Source organism: Natrix helvetica (assembly GCF_964273705.1).
Source record: "Natrix helvetica genome assembly, chromosome: 2".
Classification (NCBI taxonomy): domain Eukaryota; kingdom Metazoa; phylum Chordata; class Lepidosauria; order Squamata; family Natricidae; genus Natrix; species Natrix helvetica.
Genome location: NC_138552.1, coordinates 241,700,913 through 241,727,210, shown reverse-complemented (window position 1 = coordinate 241,727,210; position 26,298 = coordinate 241,700,913). Strand labels below are relative to the sequence as shown.

The following is a 26,298-nucleotide window of genomic DNA, read 5'->3' as shown; positions in this document are numbered from 1 at the left end:
TTTGCTTTTTCTCCCCCTGCCCCCGCCCCCCTTCGGCCGGGGGAAGGAAATAGGCGCTATGGCTGTTCAGACGGCGTTGCAGAAGAGCCTGGTAGCGGTGGGCCCGGCGGGGAGACACACGGCTTCTGTGATCTTTCTCCATGGCTCAGGTGGAGGCTCCCGATCTCAAGATGGTCTGCTGGGGGCGGCAATCTCTGGGCTAGTCCGTGGGGCCTTTTCGCCGAAAGAGGTCACGCGTGCATTAAGCCCTTGACGCGGTTCGCCTCGTTTTGGCATACAGGACTTGCGTGCGGAAAGGGGCAAGCCCTCGTGGTTTGTTCACTAAACCCCAAATGTGTGAACCCTCCCAGAGAGGTACTCGGGAAGGGAAACGCTGCTCCGGGAGGATGATCATTGCCCTATTTTTCTTCCTTTCTTAAAAATCTGCCTCGTAATTCCGTAATTCCTCGTAATGATGCCTTAATTGTTCGGAATGGAACAGCTTGTCTTCAGAAGTTGTGGGTGCTTCATCACTGGAGGTTTTTAAGAAGAGACTGGACAGTCACTTGTCTGAAAATGTATAGGACCTCCTGCTTGGACAGGGGGCTGGACTAGAAGGCCTCCAAGGTCCCTTCAAGTTCTGTTCTGATTCTGAGGGCAGTGGAAGCTCTGTCAGGACATGTGCAACATAGTGCAAGGGTCTTGTGTGTTCTGGAGTGTTTTTATGTCTGGTCCTGTTCATACAGAGTTGTCCTTTCGTGTTCCCAGTGCATTTCTGTATCAAATAGATTAATGTATGGAAAAAGACCATGCATCTGTTGCCCCTATTTCCATAGGCAGCTGTACAGATGCCCTCATATTTGCGGCTTTCCTTTTACAAATTGTTACAATCATGCAGATGCAAGTAGTCTTTGACTTACAACCATTCGTTTAGTGACTGAAATAACACGCTCTGAAAAAAGTGGCTTCGGACTGGTTTTCACACTTAACAATTGCAGCATCGCACAATCAGAATTTGGGTGCTTGGCAACTGAAATGTATTTATGACAGTTGCCCTGTCTTGGGATCACGTGATCACCATTTGTAACCTTCCCAGCCAATTTCCAACCAGCAAAGTCACTGGGAGAAACCAGATTCACTTAACTGCAGTGATTTCCTTAACAATGGCAAAAAGTTGCAAAATGGGGTGTGACTCACTTAACTGTGTTGCTTAGCAACAGAAATTCAGTTGGAGTCATAGGTTGAGGACTACCTGTAACAGTGGCTGCTCCAGGTTAAACATCCAGTAATTCACATTAAACATATCCCCACGTTAAGCATTATCCACATACAGAGTAACTGAAAATAAGAAGCACAAGTGTTAAAGTATAGAAATAGCTTGTTGCTTGGAAAAAAAGATTAATTTAAATTATGCTCACCATAATCAAGGAGGCTGTTGGCAGTTTTCCCTTAGCTAACTCTCCAATTGTCTTGTTTATGCTATGTTCAAAATACCCACCTCATTGTCATATGATTGACATATGCTATAAACCTCTATTGGAAAGTGACTGAGTATTCACTAATAACAATATGGAATTGTTCCTCCTTCAGCCACAATAATTTGGATAGCTTTTTAAAAATCTGTATTTGCTATTCAAATATTGAAATTTTCAGGTTTTCCCTTTTTACAGTAAAAAGTAATATCAACTGTTACCATTTCCTTTAAGACAGCCAGACCTATCATAATTAAAATAAGCAGTTTGATGATTGGCATTTTCTTTTTAAAAATGGTGCAGTTTTAGGATTGCACTGATATAGGACTGTGTCAACCAAAGCAGAGGGTCCACATTATAAGAAGTTGTAGTTCATGATGTCAAACCGTAATTGGTCTAGTTCTGTGTATCACATATTTTATTGAAATATATTATGCCAAAATATAAAGGCAATCTTCAATTATCTCTCCCATAGTAAAAGGCCAAGTTCTGCTATCTATCATTTCAGAGTATAAATTGTGGAATTATGATCCTGTTACAGAAAGTAAATTCCAGTTAAATGTTAAGAGAGAAATTCTAAACAATAATAGCAGTTTGGTTGGGGAATCAACCAGCTATCAGAGAGGTAGCATGTGCTCCTTCATTGGATGCATTCAAGCAGAGACGAGAGCTGACAAGGACTCCATATAAAGTTGGATTTTTGCACTGGGTAGGACAGGGATCTCCTTACTAGAGATGGGTACAAGCTTTGACTTATCTCATGACTTAAAATCCATAATGGGCAAGTTCCATTACGTTGTAAATCAAGGACTACCTTTTTATTTATTGTTGATGTTTGAAAACCAGTTGCCCATTAGGTTTGGTTTTTATAAGCAACCAGCTGTATCTTTCCTAAAAGTTTGAAAAAAGAAAATTGTATGGACAAGATGAATACTGAGGTTCATAAGACAGTTTACATTGTTCTGTTGTATATATGTCTAATTCAGTTCTACCTGTTTGTGTTATTCAGGTGATACCGGTCAAGGGGTAAGAGACTGGATCAAGCAGGTTTTGAAGCAAGATTTGTCTTTCCAACATATAAAAGTCATTTATCCAACAGCTCCTGCCAGGTATTGTGTTCTTTCTTATCTTTAGTAGTGTAAGTCTATAAAATGATATTGAAAAAATAGAAGCTAATTTTTGTAAGGATTTGAAGTTCCACTCATGTTTCAGAAATCAGTATCTCTCTGACTTGTTCTTTCTTTAGTAAAGTGAAGTTGCTTATAGAGGTAAGAACACGTCCAGTAGGGATACTAGCAAAAGATAGCTGAATTGGGTATATCTCTCAAGTCTCAAAAGTCCTAAGCTTTTGTTGTTGTTAGTTGCAAAGTCGTGTCCAACCCATGACCAACATTCTAACTCATGACCAACATTCCTCCAGGCCTTCCTGTCCCCTATCATCCTCTGGAGTCTATTTAAGCTCACGCCTACTGTTTTGGTGAGTCCATCCAGCCACCTCAATCTCTGTTGTCCCATTCTTATTTTGCTCTCAATCTTTCCCAGCGTTAGGTTCTTCTCCAGTGAGTCCTTCCTTCTCATTAGGTGGCCAAAGTATTTGAGTTTCATCTTCAAGATCTGGCCTTCTAAAGAGCAATCAGGCTTGATCTCCTCTAGAACTGACCAGTTTGATCATCTTGCAATCCAAGGGATTCACAGGAGTCTTCTCCAGCACCATAGTTCAAAGGCCTCAATTCTTTGGCTCTTATCCTTTCTTATGGTCCAACCTTCATAGCCATACATTGCAACTGGGAAAACCATAGCCTTGACTATACACACTCTTGTTGGCAGGGTGATGTCTCTGCTTTTTAGTATGCTGTCTAGATTTGCCAGAGCTTTCTTCCCCAGGAGCAAGTGTCTTTTAATTTCTTGACTGCAGTCCCCATCTGCGGTGATCTTGGAGCCCAGGAAAATAAAATCTTTCTCTACCTCCACTACTACAATGTTTCCCCTAAAATATGACATGTCCTGGCAATAAGGCCATGCCCCATTTTTCTGGTAGGCAAAAATATAAGCCATGAAGCGACCATGCTCACGAGCAGCCACCCGGCAAACGCCCTTTCCAGCCGGGCACAGCGCCATTCACTGACCTAGGGGTATCGCCAAGCCACGTGAGCGCCTGTTTGCTGCCACCCAGCTCCCGCGGCTTGGTGCCTTCGAAATGCCAGTGAAAGACGCTCTGCACGGCTGAGAGGGAGGTTGCATGAGCAGCTGTTCCTCTCCCGCTCATGCGCCTCCCAGCCTCACAATGCCCTGGCCCAGCTCTCTCTGCAAAGCCAGGGCATCTCCGCTGCTGCCGCCGCCGCATGGCTTTTTCGGTGGCTTCCAAACCGAGTCTTCCAGCAGTGACCGCTCTGGGCATAAGCTCTATGGTTGTGGGCCAGCTGCCGGCAGAGCGTACAACCATAGAGCGTACTCCCAGAACGGCCACTGCCTATCATATGTATCCAAAGGTTTTCTGTTGCAGAGAGCAGTGGGACACCCACAATTCTTACTGGTGACCAAGCACAACTCAAGAGAAGAGAGGGATTTCATATCACTTCTGGTATACTGTGATAGCAACACAAAGATATTGGGTCTTCCAGGGAAGAAATGACGGACTGAAGACAGTTTCACAAAAAGTAGAGTGAGTAGGTAATAATCCCTCTCCTGACAAAGAAAGGACATGTATTGGATTTGCAAAAGGGGCTTGTTAAAGCTTGAAAAAGTTTGTGAGAAGGGACAAAGTAGAAATGAAAATAAAACAAGGTCTCCAAAGTGGGGCGTGGGAGGAGTCACATCTGGGTATTAACACAGCCCTTTTGCCCGGAAACTGAGGTAAATCTTGAGGCCACACCTCTGCTCCTCCTCCTGACTTCCCCAGATTAACCTCAGTCTTTGGCCCAGAAGGAGTACTTTCCTGACTCTCCCTTCACTTCGAACACCTTACCTTTCAGCAACTCAGCTATTTCTATCAGATCAACTCTCCTCACTCGTGCTTCACCAGTTGCTAGCTTCTCAAGCTAGCGGAAAGCCTCCAAGCGGCCGGACGGTCGCGGAGGGGTCTTTATCCTAGCCACGAGCTCCGAGGAGATTCAGTCGACAGAGGATCGCAGGAAGCTGAGAGCCAGCAGAGGACAGCCTTCCAAAGCTTCCCGAAGGATCGGAGCGGCAGATTCAGACCACATGTTCGCCATCTTGGACCGTGGCCATTGAAGAAGCACGTGAGTGGAGCGCATGGTCGGCGTGCCTGGTTACGGACGCCGCAGGCACCCAGAAGCCACCGCCGGAACCAGGAGGAAGTTACTTGGGCCTGTACTCGGCCGGTAATCCGGGGAGAGCCCAGCTGTTGGTGGCACGCTCGGGAGGCGCGCGGAGCCTTAAAGCTGCAGGACATGCAGTCGAGCCGAGGCCGGCACAACAGGCAGAGGTGGTGAATGTGAGTACTAGCATGGCTGAGGCCACGAGGAGCAGGGGAGCGGCCGGCCCTAGATCCCCAGGGGACTCGGAACCAGGCGAGGGGACCTCCAGGGGGGTTCACCCAGTCACCAGAGGAAGGTCTTCCTCCAAGAAGAGCACCTCCAAGTCCACTAGGAAGGAGATCCCCAGCAAGGAGGTGCGGATCACCAGGGCCTCCAAGAGGAGGACTAGGGACACCATCAGCACGTCCCCACTAGATCTCGCTCCCCTCGCAGGCTTCCCACGCTGGAGGAGGCCCAGCTTGATTCCCCGGGATCCCCAAGGGGCTCTAGCAGAGGGCACAGCTCCCTATCACCTCCTCTATCGCCTGCTCACCCCTCGGGGGCACGGGGAGACCACTTTGGTCGCAGAGCCCCACCAGGCGCCGGCTGGCTCCGCAATCATCAGCGTCAGGGGCGCCATTGCAACCCCTGACCTTCCCCTGTCCCTCCCAGAGCTCCCTGAAAGCTTTCAGGAGGTTTTAGCCAGAGCCATTGCACGGGGGATTGCCACGGGGATGAAGCACCAGCCCCAGGGCTCCAGGAGAAGGCCTTCCCAGGGGAACCCTAGAGGACATTGAGACCAACCCGGGTCGCCTGTTCCCAGAGAGCCCAGGTCATCCTCTCCCTCCTCCGCCAGTGAGGGTTCAGATCTAGAAGAGGAAGAACTGAAGGACATTGGGTTCTTGGAAGATGAGGACTCCCAGGTGTCTGAGGTACCCAATATCACCTATCTCTTCCCTCCCTCCTTGTTTAGCTCCTTGTTACAAAAGCAAAGGCCACGGCAGACCTGGACAACCATCCAGAGCCCACCCAAGCTGCTGTCACCCCTGGCACGAGTGGGGGGAACAAGAAGGGGCCCTTCCACAGGCCCCAGGTGGAGAAGGAGGAGATCCCCACCCCAGACCTCTTCCTAGAGGTGCTTAAGTCCCAGTGGAGGGGGTCCCACCTGCTGGCTATCAGGGCAGTGGAGTTGGTTCCGGAGGGGGAGAAGGGATCAGGATTCTATTCAAACCTGTTTCTAGTTCACAAGAGTTCAGGGGGGTGGAGGGCCATCTTAGACCTCAAGTTATTCAACTCCAGACTGCAGGTTCAAGATGGCTTCACTTAAGTCCATCTTAGAGGGCATCCGTCAGGGGGAGTTCCTGGCTTCCATAGATCTCACAGAGGCCTATTTACATATCATGATCGCCCCTGAGCACCGCAGGTTCCTCAGATTTTCCCACAAGGATAACCACTTCCAATACAGGGCCCTTCCCTTTGGGCTGGCATTAGCCCCCAGAACCTTCACCAAGGTACTGGCCGCAGCAGCGGGACACCTCCGATCCATTCCAGTCCGTTTCCATTGTTACCTTGATGATATCCTTGTCCTGGCCTGGTCAGCGGCCAGGGCCAAGAGGGATCTGGGTTTCACCATCGACACCCTGAGGTCCCTGGGGTTCTCGATTAACCTCAAGAAAAGCCATCTGGCCCCCTCCACCAGGCTCCAGCACCTAGGGACCATCATGGACTCTGTGGCATGCGAGGTGTTCCTCTCACTGGAGCGTAGGGACAGCATTGTTCAGCTGGTTCAGGAGATCTGCAAGACTTGTTCTGTCCCTGTAGCTCTTCTTTCCAGGCTTCTCGGGAAATTCATCTTCTGCATAGGAATCGTGCCCTGGGCCCGCCTCCACTCCAGAAAGCTACAGTGGTTCCTGCTTCTGCACCAGAGAAACGGGACAAGCGATGCGAGCTTCAAGGTCCCCTTGACACCCCATGTGCTCCTCTCGCTCCGTTGGTGGCTGTTGCCAGCAGGGAGTCCCTATTCCAGGGAGCCAGAAAGGAGGGTCCTAACGACAGACCCAAGTCTGTTCGGCTGGGGAGCACACCTGGAGTCACAGCTAGCCCAGGGCCGCTGGCCCCAACGGATCTGCGAAACATCAACTGGCTGGAGCTCAGCGATCCACCTGGCTCTTCGACACTTCAAGGCGACAGTGTCCGGTCAACACGTTCTGGTCCTGATGAACAACGTGGCAGCCAAGGCACACGTGAACAAACAGGGAGGCACGCACTCCAAGGCGCTGCGCAATGAGGCTCTCTGGCTGGAGAACTGGGCAGAATGGTACCTCCGATCGATCAGGGCGGAGCACATATCCGGGATAGAGAACCAGCAGGCAGATTGGCTCAGTAGGGAGACAGTGGACAACGGAGAATGGCAGCTCCACCCCAGCATCTTTCAGCAGATTTGTCAGAGGTTCGGCCGCCCAACAGTGGATCTCTTCGCATCTCCGTCGAACACCCAGCTGCCCAGATTCATATCAAGGTTTCCGACCCGAGGAGCAGTTGACACAGATGCCCTTCGCTGCAGATGGCCGGCCAGCCTCCTCTATGCCTTCTCTCCCCTTCCCCTCATCCCCGGGGTCCTCAGGAAGCTAGTAGCAGAGAGAGCAGAGGTAGTGGTGGTGGCCCCCTATTGGCCACGTCACCCTGGCTGGCAGACCTGGTGGACATGTCTACATCTCCCCATTGGAAGATCCCGCAGGGGGAGGTGGCTCTGTGCCAGGGGACTCTGGAACACCCAGATCCGGAGTGGCTCCATCTGACCGCCTGGCGCTTGAGCGGGAGCAGCTAAGGGGGGCCCATTTCTCCACCAAGGTCATTAGGACCATTGAGGCCTCCAGGAGGAGCTCCACCACGCGCATCTACAATGTGTCCTGGGTTGCCTTTGCGACCTGGTGCCCAATGGCGGGGATTGACCCGTCCTCGGCCTCTGTGCCCCAGGTGCTGGACTTCCTCCAGGAGGGTTTGGAGAAGGGGTTGGCCCACAGTACCCTCAGAAGGCAGGTCTCAGACCTGTCCACTGTCTTGGGGGAGGGCTTCCAACCCTTGTCTCAGCACCCGGTTTTAAGGCGATTCCTCAAGGGGGCAGCGAATCTTAGGCCTCCCATGGTTCACTGATTCCCGACCTGGGACCTTCCCACGGTGCTCCAGTCGCTGACGGAGATGCCCTTTGCACCCCTGAGGGAGGTGAGCCTTCAATTCCTGACCCTCAAGGTGGTCTTCCTGGTGGCGATCACCTCGGCCAGGAGGGTGTCCGACCTTAACACTCTCTCCAGCAGGGAGGATCTCTGGTCATTCCTAGACAACCACGTCATCCTCAGACTGGACCCCGCTTTCATGCCAAAAATCAACTCACCCTTCCACAGGGCGCTAGAGATAGTCCTCCCAGATTTCTGCCCGAAACCTTCCAGGGAAAGGGAAAGGTCCTGGCATCGACTAGATGTCAGAAGAGCCCTGCGCATCTACCTGAGGCGCACAGCGACCTTCAGACGGTCAGAAGCGCTTTTTGTCTCCTTCCAACCTTCTACCTGGGAAGCTAAGGTCTCCCTGGCCACCATCAGCAGGTGGATCAGATTGGCCATCTCCAAGCCTATGAGGCACGAGGGCCGGGCAAGAAGGTGCATGTGTGTGTTTTCTCTGTCCCCTTTCTTCCCAGGCTTCTCTGCAACAGGATCATCAGTTAATCCGGGGAAGTCAGGAGAAGGAGCAGAGGTGTGGCCTCAAGATTTACCTTTTATGTTTATCTTTTATGTTTTATGCTCCATTGTACGCCGCCCCGAGTCCTACTTGGAAAGGGAGCGGCTAATAAATCCAAATTATTATTATTATTATTATTATTATTATTATTATTATTATTATTATTATTATTATTATTATTATTACCTCAGTCTCTGGGCAAAAGGGCTGTGTTAATACCCAGATGTGACTACTCCCACGCCACCTTCTAGACATGCAGTTCAGGTAAGACCAACTGACATTCTAGGACATCATCAGAAGGGACTAAAGATCAAGATGGTTAAGTAAAATAATAAAGTTGGTTTATTTGATTAAGATTAAAATTGATATGTTGTTATCTCTGGCAACACTTAAAGGATTCTTGCCGATATCAGGATTAAATTGATTAGGTTTTTATGGATCTGTTTATAAAAAAGGGGATATGGGGGAAAGATAATTTGTTGCATTTTAAGAAAATGTGATAAGTTACTAAAATTATATTTGTAAGGAAGGGGAAAGTTATTGCTTTATTTTATTCTTTGTATTTTTTATTTGTATTAGTTTTTATTGTAATTTTAAATAAAAATTGTTATAAAAATAAATAAATGGAGGAATCATTGAACCAGGTTTGAAAAATTGAACTCCGCCTGTGTTCTGCTGCAGGTTGAATTAAGATGAAAATATGAAAAAGTTGAATGGATCAAGAACTAGCATGCAGTGTTTTCTATCAAGGAGATGGCTGATGCAAGAAATAGTTTTTTAAGACGTGGGGTAGGGGGGGAGTCTGAACATTTCTGACCCAGAAGTAAATTCTGACCTTGAACTGGTATGTTAAAGGATGCAGATGGAGAGATAGTAACTGATTCTAAATGGATCGTTTCCTACTGCTGAAGATGAAGTTAAATCAATACCCCACATTTTATCAAGTCAGAGGATACAGGAATATAAAGAAATGTGGCAAGTAACAGAAGAAGAATCAGTAAAGGTTATGCCCAATCTATGCCAGCAAATTTGGAGAACAGCATAGTTGCCAGTATATTGAAAGAGATCAGTCTACATACCAATACCGATGAAAAGAAGATTTAATGAAATTATCTTACAATGCCTTTAATTTCACGTGAGAGCAAAACAATGCTTCAGATCCTCCAACCCATATTTTATCCCAACAGGCAAAGAGAGATGCCAGATGTTCAAATGGGTTTAGAAGAGGCCAAGGAACAAGAAATATTATTATTCATTCGTGCTGAATAATTGAGAAAGTCAAAGAATATAAAGAAGAACTCTATATGTGCTTCAGTAATTATAGACAGACTTCAATTGTGTCCGTCATGTCACATTGTGAATTGTGTCATTCAGAAGTCAGAATCCTGGAATACATTGTCTTCATGCGAAACCTATAAAATAGATTAGGAAGCCTCATTTTAAACAAACATTACAAAGCAGAATGACTCCAGGAAGGCAAATGAGACAAGGCTATATATTATCACCTTATTTATTCAAACTGTATGTGAAACATCTACTGTAGGAAGTTGGATTGGAATATTTTTTGAAATTAGAGGAAAAATAACAGTAGCCTATACTATGCTGAGGACACTACTTTGATAGTGTCTGATAGTAAATGAACTGACAGCTCTAATAATGAAAGTCATGAAGAAAAGTGGAAAATGGAGCTATATTATATAAAGAAGACAAAATTAATGGCAATAGGTACAGCAACCAGCCTTATTGAAGATATCACTTCAAGAGATTGAAATGGTGGGTATTTTCTATCTTTTAGGATCAATTAAACAAGTAGTAAAGGAAAAAGAAGTCAAGAAAGAACTGCAGTCTAAGCACATGGTAGAGTGTTAGTAAAAACCTTGGGAAATATATAGAGATATATTACATGTCTGTACTTACAAAGGTTAGAAACTTTGTATAACATGTCTGTCCTTAAAAGTTAGAATTGTACAGATTTGGAAGAAGCAGGATAAAAAGAGAATTGACATTTTTGCATTTTGGTGTTGGTCCAGAGAATACTATGGATAGCGAAGAAAACAAACAAATTAATAACTAAACAAATGAACCCAGCCCTCTCATTGAAGGCAGAAATGAGCTGCCTCAAATTATCATACTTCATACACATTATATATAAAGAACGATTCTTTAGATAAAGCTATAATGCTGGGAAAGACGGAAGAAAAGACAAGAAGGCAGGAAGAAGCATCAAGATATATCCCCTCGCTTACAGTGGCAGTGGATGCAACGTTGGACTGAAGAACTAGATTGGAGACAAATTGTTGTGGAGAAAATCTATCTGATTGCTAAGAATTGAACTGATTTGGTGTCATAATCAAATTGAACTTTAGCTACCAGGTTATCTCTTCTGCATTTGTTTGTCGGTTTTTACAGCAAAGCATTTATGTATTTTAAACTTCAATAGATTGTACAGGCTATTCTTCTCCAACCTTCTTTTATTAGTTGTATGCGATTAAAAATGTCACTTTGCATATGACACTGACAGCTGGGCAGTAAATGACAGAGTGTTGCTATGTTGTCACCTTCCTGGATATAATTCAGTGACAAGTTGAAACAGAGCAGATGAAGTTATGTTTCAAGTATTTTGTAAACGGACAGAGAATAGATTTTGGCAGAAAATCCTTGAAGTCTGTGTATTTTCATGGATAGGGTTCTGTACCGATTCCTAAAAGATCGAAGTTTCAAATGCATATTCAAATATAATAGACAATCTCAGTTTCATTCCCCAGATAGATAGGTAGAACAATGACACTGCTAAGTCTTTCCTTGGATAATTTGCTTAGTAATTTTTGAATTAGTTTTTCAGGTGATTATGAAAATAATGCAAAACCCATATGTAATACAATTAAAATGATTTCAGAGTTTATAGAATAAACAGCCAATTCAGTTGGCATTCTGTGCTCTTTGATACCAGTTCACAACATAAAATGTTCAAGTGGTCACAACAGATTTGCTAGTTGTTGCATTGGAGTTTGATGATATTTTTTGTGCATGTGCAAAAAAGGGATTTCTATCAAAGCAAAACAATCTACCTCAACATATCAATTGGCAGAATCATAGCGGACACCATGGCACGGTCGTAGTTGACTCCAGCAGTTAGGAATCCAGATAGCTCTCTGAAGTGAAGCTGGGTCATTCACTTGTACTTTACTGGTGTCTTTACATAGGAATGTAAAAGCTTGAGAGTCTTTACTATATTCCTTCCAAGAAGAAAACAAATGTTATTTGTTAGAGAAGCATTCAAAGGCAATGGAGGAAGAGCACAAATCTTGGTATTTCCTGAGTTTATCTGCAGTGGATTTGCTGTTCTTACATTCCAGTTATTGGAAGAAAGTTGCCAAAGACACGTTTTTTCTCTTCTATTAAATGTTCTCCATTCAAAGGCTTTAGAAAACATGATGGGAATGGCAGGTCTAATCAAAGGAAGGACAGTGCGAACAAAAGTGTGGTTTCCATCGTAGTTAGTGCTGCCTTCATTTGCTTTCAGGAACTTCAGACTTGATGTACTGCATAGTCAAATAGAATTACTGAAGTAAATTAGATTTGTTGCCCTGATGCCAAAAGGGTAAACCATCTCATTCTAAAATTGGCCTCATACCCTCAAATCAACACTTAGCATGCCAAGTATAACATGATCATTGTGAGAGCAGATATTTTTAACTTTTTGTGATAGGAAAATGACTGGGTCTCTTAGAAGTGACCTTAGACTTTTACTCAATGCTGTTTACCTAAAAAATCTAGTGTACTTTCAGCAATAATGCTTGGCCAGCATGGTAGATCTGGCCGAAAAGCTCAGCTTTGATTAGAACATTTGTTGTGAATCCTTCTGATAGAGCAGTGGTTTTCAAACCTGTCAACTTTAAGATGTGTGGACTTCAATTCTCACAATTCTTCAGCCATCATTCTGCCTGAGGAATTCTGGAGGTTGAAGTCCATGTATCTTAATTTGGCAAGTTTGAAAACACTGAAATAGGGGATGCTTTTTCTCAAAACTAGAAGTTAATATCTATCCGAGATTATGGCTGCTTTTTAGTTCCTTTGATTGGTGTGCCTACTTGCAATATATTTGGTTTGCTTGCTGACATTATATGAATAGGAACATCATCTGAAGAAAGAGAGCCAGGGCATACCAAAACCAGTTCATTAGCAATAATAGTGCTCCAGTGACAGAATGGTTTGGGAGTTGTTCAAAGGAACTTTTTTTTTTTTTGCCTTTCTGAATTTAAAAACAAATCTTCCAGTTTTAATTTAAAAGAAAAAAAAGTGCTTCTTGATATTATAAATTGTGAATCTCACGAGTCTGATTTAACTCTGCTGTCTGCTGCCTGATTTCATTTACTGAAATATAGACGTTTTCTGCTGGGCCTGTGTAGATGATGACCTCTATCTTGATGAAGGTTGAGGTAGGGGTTGCAAGTAAAGCCTATGGCTGCTTTACTGGCTAGAAGTGTAACACACCTCTTCAGAGATCTACACAGCCTTCTTTACTATAGCAATTTGGGGAGAATTATTGGATGATTTCATACTATTAACTTTAGGTTCAGAGCTTTGCTTAATAACTATATTCCTTAATAACAGTTTTCTGTATCAATAGATCATGGTCACTGAATGGAAACAATACATGGGAAGATAAGCATAGCTCATTTAGAGTGCACATTTTATATAAAAAAGACTCAGATTTAGTTGCCAGATCAAAATGGATCATGCTACAAATATTTTCTTCCATTTAAAACCATAAAGGCCCTCTGCCAGTCAGATGAAGTAATACTGATTAATCTAGAAGTCAACTTTCAGTTATTACAATAGCACAGTGGAGTTTCTCATGAGTTCCTGTGTGCTGCAGTGAATATCATCAGACAATTTTGCTTTTAAAAAAAGCGGGGGGGGGGGATTTCTTTAATCTTGTAAATAAAAAACTTGTGGGGGTATTTGTTTTAGGAACTGACAATTCCTTTTTCAACCAGAGTTTCTATTACAATCAGACTGCCAGTGGTCATGGCTATTAAAACAGGGGAGATTTAAGCATTAGCTTTATCGTTCATTTCCCTTCCCTTTTTTCCAATTTGTCAAAGTTGCAGTGTTTTGTGCATTAGCTGGTGACCAATTGAAACAACTGATTCATTTGGTGAATATGCTAGCCTTTTCCTTTATGCTCAATAGTCATTGAAAAAAAAATGCATTTAAGGGCTGTATTTTCCAATGGCCAGTTTCTAAATGAATTATAATTGTGGCCAAATAATAATCTTGCAAAGATTATATAATTTATAGGTTAAGGATTATGTAGAAAACCTGCTCTATATTTCCATAGGTTGCTTAATTATTTACAGTGCCGAAAAACAGCTGATTCAGCTTTCTCTTATATATAATTTCATTTTCTAATTCCCGCAGGCCTTGATTATTGTGATTAAATGTGTTACAACTTTGGTTGGGATTTTAAAAATAGCATTTGCTGCCACGTCTCTCAAAATGCGTTTTCTCTCTCTTTTGAGCAGGCATGTCTAATATTTTAAATACTGTTACAGCTGCTAGCGGAGCAACTTAAACATTTGTTTTCTGTTGAATGCCTAAATCAAGAAAGAATATTTCTTATATTTCTCTTAAATAGAAAGTGATAGTTTAAATTGGCATTATAGCAGGTAACGTGTTCAAGTAAAAATTATGTTGTCCCAACTTTTTGAAATAACTATACTGTACCTTGTTACGCTTCACTAAATCTAGGTCAAGGAATCTGTGCATTTCCTTCTCACAATCTTTTCCACTCCAAATTCAAACTGAATCTAGCAAGACCGTGGACTCTACATGCACTCTCTTCAGTTACCGGCAGATAACTTTTGCAGTTTTTATTGTATATATTGTGAAGAATGTTGATCTCTTTCCATTTAAGAAAATATTTATGGAGCCTTGGAAAATGGCTTTGTTGAATAATGCAGACATTTTTTTAAGCTTTCAATGCAGGGTGGTTCCCCACCCCCACCCCCACCCCGAGTTCTTTGTAGCAATTCTCTCTTATTGGCTGTGATACAGAATCATCAGTCAGCTTGACACTATTTTAAATAAATTGGCAGATACTTGACTCACAAAAACCCTGTTGATAGTAATGGAGATGAATTGATAGAATTGTATTGGGAGACTTGCTATGGATAACTCACCAAATACCTCAGTCGGATTCCTACTCCTTTTTAACCAACTATAACTATGGTCACATTTTTCTGATATTCTAAGCACACATTATTTTTATTTATACATACAAAGCAATCCAATGAAAATTCAATAAAGCTAGAATTTCATGAGATACTCAAATAGAAAGAGTCCCTAAATGATGTCGTTTTTGTGTAGAATTCATTTTTCTATTCTAAATAAAGTTACAGTTGGTACTTTTATATATTAGCATTGTATTACCAAATTTCTTTTTTAGAATTGTAGGTCTCTAGGTATCTGCTTTTTAATGTTCCCTAAAGTTATAGGAGCTGAAGGAGCTATAAGTTTATGTTGACTTTCTCCAGCTACCAAATTTCCTAATGGTTCCATTAGAGTGGCTGCTTTTTGTTCTGATTTAAATGTCTTTGATTCATACTAAAAAAAAGATAAACGGGTCATAACCAGTGAGTATATGATTGGGAAATCGCTGGAAATTCCAGAGTTAGAGACTTAGTCTGGGAGAAAAAATCCAACCTGTAAAAAGGCAATAGTAAATCACTTCTTTATTATTGTAAAGAAAATAACCTAGATATGTCTGTGTAATTGTCCTATGCCAAGTTTGACTTGGAAAACTTCCTGTATTCTTTTTTAATTTTGTTTATACTATTATCCTGTTGAATCTCACTTTAGACTCTTTTATTATGCAATAGTGTTACTTTTGTAAACTGCTTCTGACTTTTTATGAAAGGAGTATAAAAACTCTTCTAGAAATGAACTAACTTTCAAAGTCTACAGTCTGCATTTAAAGTTTGCCTGGATCTCTAGGGCCTCGGCTTGTGGAGATCTGATTTAAAGATATCTAATGCCTGTTATTTTTCAACTCTGCACAGTATGGGGCTATATAGCAATCGGTGGAATTAATTTAAATACATTATTTTAAAAAATTGAGTACAGTATTTTTCAGAGTATAAGATACACATGAGTATAAGACGCACTAAGGTTTTGAAGAGGCAAATTTTTTAAAAAGTAGGTAGGTAGATAGAGGGAGAGAAAGAGAAATACAGTAGGTCGGTAGGGAGAGTAGGTAGGTAGATAAGATAGGTAGAGGGATAGAGAGAGAGAGAAATACCGTAGGTAGGTAGGGAGAGAGAGAGTAGGTAGGTAGGTAGATAAGGGGATAGAGAGAGAAATACAGTAGGTAGGTAGGGAGAGAGAGAGAGTAGATAGGTAGGTAGATAAGGGGATAGAGAGAGAAATACAGTAGGTAGGTAGGGAGAGAGAGAGTAAGTAGGTAAGTAGGTAGATAGAGGGATATATATATAGAAAGAGAGAAATACAGTAGGTAGGTAGGGAGAGAAAGAGAGTAGATAGGTAGGTAGATAAGGGGATAGAGAGAGAAATACAGTAGGTAGGTAGGGAGAGAGAGAGAGAGTAGGTAGGTAGGTAGATGTTTCCAGGTGTATTTATCCATGGGCTGGAGAAGGAAAACGTTGACAACCTGCAGCACCTAAGACTTGTTTCTCCTGGCACAGCACTTGATCAGTCTAATTCTCATCAATCACTCTAGCTAAAGAGCTTTCCGAAGAGGGGGGGGGGTGTTTGCACTCTGCAAACCTCCCAAAAACGGCCTGTTTTTCATGAAAATGGACCCATTTTTTTTCAAATAAAAGCATGAATAGCCTTGGGGGGGGACTTGCAGAGTACTCCTGGGTGTGGGGTGGTGGTAAAACAAGCAAGAAATGGCCCATTTTTCACAAAAACAGGCCCGTTTTTTGTCAAAAAAATTGCATGCATAGCTATATGGAGGCTTATAGAGTGCTGCTGGGGGCTGGGGGGGAAAAAACAGCCCATTTTTTGCTCATTTCTGCCCTCCCCAGCCCCCAGGAGTTCTCTGAAAGCCTCCATAAGGGTATGCATGGCCATTTTTGTGAAGGGGGCAGGGCTTCGGGAGGAAAAAAAAGCTGTATTTTTTTGAGGAAAAAAAGATATGTCTTATTTCCCCCGAAAAATACTGTAGTTTTTATTGAACCATTGTCAAACATTTGTAAAATATAAATGAACACTCACCCAAGATTAAATAAAAACATAATACAAGGAGTAAGCAATTTAAATAATATATTAAATCATTAATTAAGGAGACTCAGCATAATTATTTCTAACATAATTTATTCACTAGTCAAAAAGTTTATAAAGTTATCATTTCCAGGAAAATGCATTTTTGCTCTATAAAATAACCCAAATATACATTTTTCAGGATTCTATTCTTTAGTATAGACTTCATTTTTATAAGATACTATACATAACCATGCAAAGTAATTATTTAGAAATTTTTCATAATCGTTTAATCAAAAAAGCAGAATGTTGATCTCAATATCAAACAATATTAGACATTGAATGAGCTCAAGTGCAATTTTCTGATAAACATTTGGACAGCATTTCTGACATTTATACATCCTTTACCACCTTTTAATTTCTCTAACCATCCTGTTTGCCTGGCTAGCTTTCTTTAACAAAAATAGATTGAACATAAAAGAATCATATATATTTTGAAGTAATACATCTATAATATCTTAGCTAACACTGCATAGGAAATATAATTATATTCAGTTCTTTCCAAATTTATATGTAGCAATGAATGGGGTGGGGGTGGGGGGGAGTCCAAACAGATAAGACAGCAGCCATGACAGTGAAAGTAAAGCTATACCTTTTGTATATGTATAAATATCACGTAGAATTGATTCCCCAAGTTTTCTTCACAGCACTTTCTGCAAGACGTTTAATGTAAAAGGACATTCTAAGCATTTGAAATTATTTTGGCAACTTGCTACAGCTTTACCATGGCTATATATTAAGATTTAGTGCTATGCATCATTCTTGTTCTTTTAATAAGGAATATTCCCTATTTTTTATTATTTCACTACTACCTTTGGCAAAACCATTGTTGCATATTGTCCCATTTATCAAATCTCAGGGTAACAGTTTTCCTCTAGAAAATCATTACCTAATTTCTTTTATTACATATTTTATCTAAGAATTTTCCTGCAGTATCTGTTGTGATTGATCAAGTGTTGCCTGATTCAATTTACTGTCTTCTACCAACAAAGAGAGTGTTTTTAGTCACATGCAAAGTTGTATAAACAAACTAAACAATTTTTCATTGCCTGCTTCTTACTCTGACCTAGTTATGCCTTTATCTCTGGTGCATTTCTTTGGGGAAGGGGGTGTATGAATCAATGATATACTAGGTCTTTCTGCCATACATTAAATGGCTAGAACCTTTTAATCAGATAACTTCTGAATACCATTACATCAATAACAGTGATGTTGAAGGAGGTGCGGGTAAAACAGCATCAGGATTTCATTTTGATGAATGGCGCATCAAAAAGAAAATCCAAGTCAATAATGATAGTCTGTCTAATGCTTGGTTAACATTACTGAATAGATACACTTACAAAAGCGGAACAGTAGAAGAAATATATGTTTCCCCTCAACCATCATAATGTGATAATAATTGTATTTTTGTTTAATTACAAAGAATACTGATAGTAACTTCAAAGGTTGATCCATAAATTATATCTAAAATAGACCTTCAGAATAAGAGTATGATGCTATAACAAGATTTCATAATCTAAATATAAGGGTTATTCAAATCTTCTCCTCTAGTGTCTGAAAAATGGTAGCTATTCTCAACATGGGCAACCTGGTCTTGAGGGTTGGTTTTTTTTACTGCAGTATTTACATTTTGCACACCAGTGAAATAATTTCATTAAAATATTCCTTAGTGTGGTTCTTTTATGATCTGCTTCATTTTGAAGGTTTTCAATAGCTCTTTATTCCTCAAATTTTCAGAACTATAGGTATGCATTCTACTCACACTTTGATTCGTCTTGCCTAACTACAGGTAGTCTTCTACTTATATCCACAAAAGAGCAAAATTTCTGTTTCTTAGTGAGATAGTTGTTAAGTGAGTTTTGCCCATTTTACGACCTTTCTTGCCACAGTTGTTAAGTGAATCACTGCAGTTGATAAGTTAGTAGCACGGTTGTTAAGTGAGTGGGCTTCCCCGTTGATTTTGCTTGTCAGAAAATCACATTACCTGTTTTTGTTAGGCATAGTTTCAGACTGTACTGTCATAGAGACTAATCTGATCTTGAACCTAACGACAGCAGCAAGATTGTTGGTGGCGCAATACTGGAAGAAGGAAGAGTTGCCCACTATCCAAGAATGGATGTTAAAAGTAGTTAACTTAGCAGAGATGGCCAAAATTTCAGCGTATCTGAAGGATCACTCAGATGAGAAGTACAAGCTGGACTGGAGAAGATGGATTGACTATATTCAAAACAAATACCGGACTAAAAAGTTTCAGTTAGCTTATGAATGAAGGCATAAAGAATGTTACAATTTATTCAAAGTTAGTTTAATAAAGGTGGAGTTAAAGCACAAGAATAGTAACATGTTAAAATTAGTTAGCTTATGTTAGCGTATGGTTGTTAAATGTTTATACCCTGTATTTTGCTCTTGGAGGTCGGGGGGAGGGAGGGTGGGAAGAGGGAAGGGTAAGAGGGGTGATAATTGTAAAATTTATTTTTAAAATTTAATTAAAAAAAAAAATCACATTACCTCAGGACATTGCAACTGTCATAAATATGAACCAATTGCCAAGCATTTGAATTTTGATGTGACCATAAGGATGCTGCAATGATTGTAAGTGTAAAAAACGGTCATAAATCCTTTTTTCCGTGTTGTTGTAACTTTGAATGGTCATTAAATGAATGTTGTAAGTTGAGGACTACCTGTATATCCAGACTCTTTGCCCAAATGTAGTTATGCCAATGAATATGAATTTATGAATTATGAATAAATGTTAAAATCATTGTTAGATTAAGCAAATATTTTCTTTCTTTAGAAATTTTAGTACATTTTGAGGTTTGGGGAGGAAGGCTATCTTACAGCTTTGAATATAATGCCTGAGAAATATTTTTGCACAACCAGAGGCTCAGAAAAAGAATTAAGCCTATACATCCATCTTCAATGGGTAGAATATAAAAGGATAAGAGCTAGCCAAGTGGTTAAATCTCCCATGTTGAAAGTGAGGACACTTAAAACTTTGCTTAGCTTTCTTGGATTATGTTCATGGAATTAAAAGAAACTTCAGCTGGGGAACATTTATTACAACAAAAAAGCTGAGTTGACAAAAAAATGAATTTTTAATACATGCATGTGTGCAGAGCTGTTCTTTAGCATGGCAATTGGCACCCATGCCGACCCTGAGTTCTTCTGTTGCCAGTGAACTGGAAGCCAAGAGCCATCAGAAGCTACCACCAGTGGTCCGATCTATTTCAAACTGAATATCGGGAAAAGCAAACCAAGCTCCTCCAATGTAGAAGAGATGGCATCATTCCTACAGACATGTCTACCTAAATTTACTGCTAGCCATTTTACAAGAAAAAATCTTAACTCTTAAAAAAAAGGAGGGCACAGTGTATTTTGCATTGCTGAGACTTCTTTATTACCCATTAACATTATTCTTCAGATTCTGAATGTATCATTCTCCAAAGTTGGTGGAGACAGCGGTCATGCATGGGTTAACTCAGTCAGTAACCAATGGAACTGAGTCTACCAAAGTGATGTCATCGCCTCTGAGGAGCATGCTCCCGTTTTTTTAGGCTCAGTTTGATTGGAACTGGCTGTGCTAATCTCTTTCTCCTTAACTAGTGTTTAATAATTGACTATTCTACTAGGACAATGATGGCAAAACTATGGCACATGTGCCACAGGCGGCACGCGGAGCCATTTGTCAGGGCACGCAAGGCGCTGCCCTGTCAGCTGGACAGTGCGCATGCGCGCGCTGGCCAGCTGCGTTCACCCTTTTTTAAAGCCATTTTTTGCCCTCCCCAGGCTCCAGAGGCTTTATAGGAGCCTGGGGAGGGTGAAAAGAGCCTCCCCCCCCCCCCCCGGAGGCCTTCCGGAAGTCACTTCCTGTTTGCTTGGAGGATCGTTTTGAGTGCTCCGAAGACTTCAGGGACTGTCCGGAGGCTTCCCTGGAGGGTCATTTTGAGCGCTCCGAAGGCATCTGGGAGGCCTCGAGACGGTCCCTGAAGCCTTGTCTGCCTCCGTACCTCTTCCAAATTTCTGTCCTCCTTCTCACAGTCGAGCTCAAATGGCACAAACTAAACGTCAGGCATGCTCTTAAGATCTACATTGCCAAGACAGCAGTCTTCAGACGCAGCGAAGCCCTCTTCGTACCTTTCCACCCTACCAACAAAGGGCTGAAAGCTTCTCCATCCATGATTGGCCGATGGATCAGGTCTGCCATTGCACAGACTTACATCACGCATCATCTCACACCTCCATCCAACATTACGGCTCATGCCACATGCAGCTCAGCTACGTCAGCAGCGTGGGCAAGGCAGCTACCTGGTCTACTCCTAATTCATTTATACAACATTAGAAGGTGGATCGGTATGCGTTGGCGGATGCGGCCTTCGGACGGCGAGTCCTTCAACAAGTTCTTCCTTCTTCCAGCTCCTAGGCCAGTCTCATTCCCTCCCGGGGACACACCAGCTTTGGTATGTTCCATGCATGACCGCTATCTCCACCAACTTTGGAGAATGGGGCGTTGGTTCTTACCTGATACACCCCTTCTCTGGGCAGGTGGAGACAGCGGTCATCCCCACCCTTTGGGGTCCTGGCCTACTTCGCAAAGGAGATCTGGGAGCATGTTGTGATGTCACAGGACGGAAAGCAATTGTTCACTGCACAGCAGTCTACTTATCTCCTTTGTCAAGAAAAGTGGGAGCATCCTCCTCAGAGGCAATGACATCACTTTGGTAGACTCAGTTCTATTGGTTACTGACTGAGTTAGCCCATGCATGACCGCTGTCTCCGCCTGCCCAGAGAAGGGGCGTATCAGGTAAGAACCAATGCCCCATTCCTTATCTGACATATGTTTATTTTTATACTAAACTGGATCGACAGTTCTGGGATTGCATGATAGATTCCAGAGCTTCATTTTGGAAGAAATGGAATTACACATCTTTCTTTCTGACAAGACTTTTTTTAAAAAATTGATTAATAGTGTCTTCCTAAACAGCCTTTTATTTTTAAAAATCTTCATTCCTTAAAAAAAATATTGTTTTGTTCAACTTGATGGGTTGTCCTCCTTTAGTGGATATCTGCAAAGGGTATAAGCTGTGTGAAGAATCACTTGAGTACAGTGTTGACTTTTTGAAAGTTTAGAAAATGTTTCTTAATACATTTAACATTGCTTACTGATGTTGAAACTGTTAACACTGATAATTCAAGAAACTAAAGAATTTAAGAGAATTAATATGCCCTATGTTATCAAGTGTTTCTCTAATTATGGATGAAAGTGTTTATGGATTTATGTAACTACTACTTTAAAACAACATGCTTTATAGCAATATTCACTTTATATTCTTGTTTTCACTTACAACAACTTTTTAATTGCAGTTAATTGTATGATATAAGAGGTAAAACAATGCTGATGGAAGGGAAGCTGCATTCTGAGTTTAAAGGTTTGTCACTGTACTTGGGGATCTGAGTAGTTGTTCTAAATATAGGCTCTTTGCATTCCATATCTTTTAATCTATGCCAAGAGAAGCTCTAAAGCAAAGATACTCACAACCAAGTTTAGGAGAGTAAATGGCAAACACGAGGTTAGATTCCTGCATATGAACAGCCTGTTTGCTCTTAATGTTCTATAGACATACATACATACCCTTAAAAATGAGTCAGGTCTTGTTTAAACAAACATAGATGTTTGATGTAGTTTTGTCTTACCTCCATGATTGAGTGGCAATTTTGCACACCAGTTTCCTAGGTACAAAGGGAATGATTCTAAAACACAAAAAAAAAACTTTTGTATAAAATTTGTCCTCATGCATTTCTCATCCATCTTTCTTTCAGACCATATACACCAATGAGGGGATCTTTGTCCAATGTGTGGTTTGACAGATACAAGATCTCTAATGATTGCCCAGAACATACTGAAACCATTGATGTGATGTGTCAAGCACTTAACAGTTTGATTGATGATGAAGTTAAAAATGGCATCAGGAAAAACAGAATACTGTTGGGTAAGATTTGTAAGGAGAAATATATAACATTTGTAGGAGAACTCATCCTGTGAGCCAAGGCAAGCCTAAAAATATGGTGAATGGCTTTGAAGGTTTCAACAGCCAAAGAGTTTGTAAGTCTTTAGTTACTAATGGCTTTTAGATATTCAATTCAATCATTATTATTAGAAACAAACTTGATTCTAACTAGGATTGGTAACTTTGGATTTCTATTGCAGAGGAAACATTATTCAATTTATAGAGAAATGAGGACATAAAACCCAGTTGCACTGACTAATTATTTACCAGAGAGGAGTTGTTAATCTCTTGAAAACTCTTATATTGCATAAAGTGGCAATAGAGATTGTCTAAGAATGCCAATTTATTAAGATATCTGAAGTTTTCTAATCTCTTAAGAAAACAATATCTTATCTGCCTAAAGCCTTATAGTGATAGACATGGTACAAGATGGAAAATGGAGGAAAAAAAGCCAAAACATGTAGATTTTCTTAGACCGATTAATACAAATCCTTCTCTCCCTGATGTACTCTAGACTAGATAGATTACAAATCTCATCATTACCAGGTAGCACATTATGCTGTGGATAATATATTCTGCAGTCCAACACAGTTGGAAGACACTGAGTTAGAAAATTCCTGCTTAGCCATTAATGAAGTGGAATAGTAACTAAGACCTAACAACCTGAGTTGATTCTAGAAAAAGAAGCAACTAAATTTTTGTCCATCCGAGACAATGTGCTGAGGCTCTTTTGCTAAGTGTTGCTATGCTTCAGGAAGATATCACAATTCTCTCCCATAATTTTGACAATATTGTTTAACAAATTATTATTGAAATTTTCTTGAAAGTATCAAAATTATCTTGTGCCTCATTTCTAATCAAAGTCAATAATCCACAAGTTCATTTTTTCCATTTTTACGGAAAGTCCATAAGTTGTTTCTGGTCACAAATGTTTCTAAAATTGCTATCCCTTTTATCATTTCAAAAGTTTCTTGGATTTAAAGTTACGATCCTTTAGGATAGCTTCTCCTCCTCTTCTTAGTGTAAAAAGAAGGTACCTCACCAAGAGTGTATTTTCCCTGCCTTTTGAGGTATTTCTCTTGGGTTCTAAATTCATATCAATGGTGATCAACCACAAAAAAATTCAGTTTTTGTGGTCTCTTCGCAAGGAACCAGCTCTTCCAGGGCACAAGGGTGTGATCGCCGTATCTCTCCTTCACTCTGGAGAGATTTTTGTCAGCCAATAACTGGTTCCTGACTGGCATTTCCACTACAGTGCTGTACTTTCTCACAAGCCATTCAAAGGGATATCTAACCAACCATCAATCCTCAGCCAGACGAAATTAATGAGATTTATGAAACTTTTAAAAGATAATTGCTACAGATCCAATTAAAGCATTTGTGCTTCTCTTTGGATCAGCTTCTCTAGCTGTCTTGGAAACTCATGTAGTTTTCAATATATATTAGTTTTATAAACACTAAACCAATAATTCACTTTTATGAACAATTTTAAAAGGTACTAAAATAAATATAGCAAGGATGCAAGAAATGTGAAATAGATTTGGAGTTTACCACAAAATCAATTATCTGAAGTCTTAAGAAATGTGAAATACATCTTATTGTCTTAAAGCAATTCATCAAAAGAATTGTACATTTATAAAATCCAAAGGTTGTGTTTGAGAAAGTGAGGCATTTGCCAGTCAAATGACAAATTTAACACCAAGCCTCCTGCTTGCTTTTCAGCCATTTGCCATATTATTTGTATCACCTAATCATTGCTTATTTTTCTATTACCTTGTGGTCAGGGAATCTAACATTCTGTCCTCACTAATAATTATTTTAAGGGAGGAAAACCTCTTGTTTAAAAATATACAATACAAGCTGCACATTTGTTTGGGAACAAAAGAAAACAGTTCTGAAATCTTCTAAATATGTAGTTTAATCTGTCTCCTTTTTTATCTTTAAAATATATCCACAGGTGGTTTTTCAATGGGTGGATGCATGGCTTTACATTTGGCTTACAGATATCACCAAGAGGTGGCCGGAGTATTCGCTCTTTCAAGTTTTCTCAATAAGCATTCAGCTGTTTACCAGGTAGATGCTCACTACATTTTTTAAAAAATCTGCAGTTCCAGAATTGGCAAAAAATAATACATTATGAAGTAGTTGTATTTGTTTCATCTACTGAATTGTTTTTGTTTGTTGGACATTTTCTTTTAACAGAATAGCAAGACCTAAATCAAATAAACAATTGGGGGAGCATATGGGAATACATCCGTAAGGCTTAAACTATGCACAAAAAGTCCACCACGCTTTACATTTTGTAAAGTTCATGGATTGTCCACACATGGATTGCCCAATACTATATTTTTCTTTGGAATCCAAATTGCTTCAATAAAAAAGCTCATTAATATCTTATAAGCTTGTAAAAAGTCTGCATTGGTTATATAATTTCCTTGTTTCCTTCTCTTGAAGGAATCCTTGACCAAATAGGTTAAGAACAGGAATAGTCGTTAGATAAACTATTATAAATAAATAATCTGAATAGATAAACTATCATTTATCATGTAAATGATAGTTGTAATATTGTGCCATATATGAGGGCAGGGGCAGAAGGGTTCTTTCCATTAATAGACTTACATAAGTCTAGTTTCTTCCAGAGCATTTTTACTTCAGCAGAGATTTGGTTAGAAGCTACAGCTCAGAGGCAAAGTTCATGCAGTTGAAGCCTTGTCTTTGTTTTTGGGCATTTCCATTTGAGGCATCCAAAACAACAGGCCCTACTATGCTTGGTTCTTTGAAAACTCATTCACACAACTGTTTCAAGCACTCACAGCTTCATACAATGCACGAGAGAACAGGGATTTGCTAGTGGGTATATACTTGTCCTGTCTCCTTGTTCTTGTGTGTTGGAAAACAAGTTTGAGATAAGGAGTCTGCTGCAGTTTTGTAGAGGCCTTGCCTGATTTAGAATTGTGATAATGCAAGATCAACATAGCATAAGAAACCTGCTTGTGTATAGGGCCCTTCCAATGCAGACCTTCATCCTATATGTATAAAATATTAGGTATTTTAGGTGGTGGTGCCAGGTAGCACATTTCTGTTCACACTATTTTCATTGCATAAAACTTGCACGCTCCCTTATTGCCTAATTGTCTGTCTTTTAAATGGAGAAGATAATGAATTCAGACACCAGTCTGGACAACTATTTCCTTTTTGTTAAAAATGTACATGATTTAAGATTGTTAATGTCTCTTTTGCTACTAGGCACTGGAGAAGAATGAAAGAGAACTCCCAGAGTTGTTTCAGTGTCATGGAACTGCTGATGAACTGGTTCTGTATTCTTGGGGAGAAGAAACCAACAAAACATTAAAAGCTCTGGGAGCAACAACTACATTTCTGAGTCTACCAAACCTTTATCATGAACTAAGCACAAGTGAGCTAGAAAAACTGCAATCTTGGATTTTGAAAAAATTGCCAGAAGAGCTTTGATTAAAGAACAATAATGGAAAATACCATCGTAAAATAGCATTATTTTGAAGTGGCAACGTCTGCAAAAATTCATAAAATAGGGCATTGATAATTTTA

General features: G+C 40.8%; 1 protein-coding gene across 1 annotated transcript; it reads left to right on the top strand.

Moving 5' to 3' along the window:
* LYPLAL1 (lysophospholipase like 1) lies at positions 1-26,298 on the top strand. Its single transcript, XM_081941702.1, has 5 exons — positions 1-149; positions 2,461-2,560; positions 22,544-22,713; positions 24,689-24,804; positions 25,978-26,298. The coding sequence occupies exons 1-5, from the start codon at positions 59-61 to the stop codon at positions 26,200-26,202; spliced, it is 702 nt and encodes a 233-aa protein (XP_081797828.1). The 5' UTR covers positions 1-58; the 3' UTR covers positions 26,203-26,298.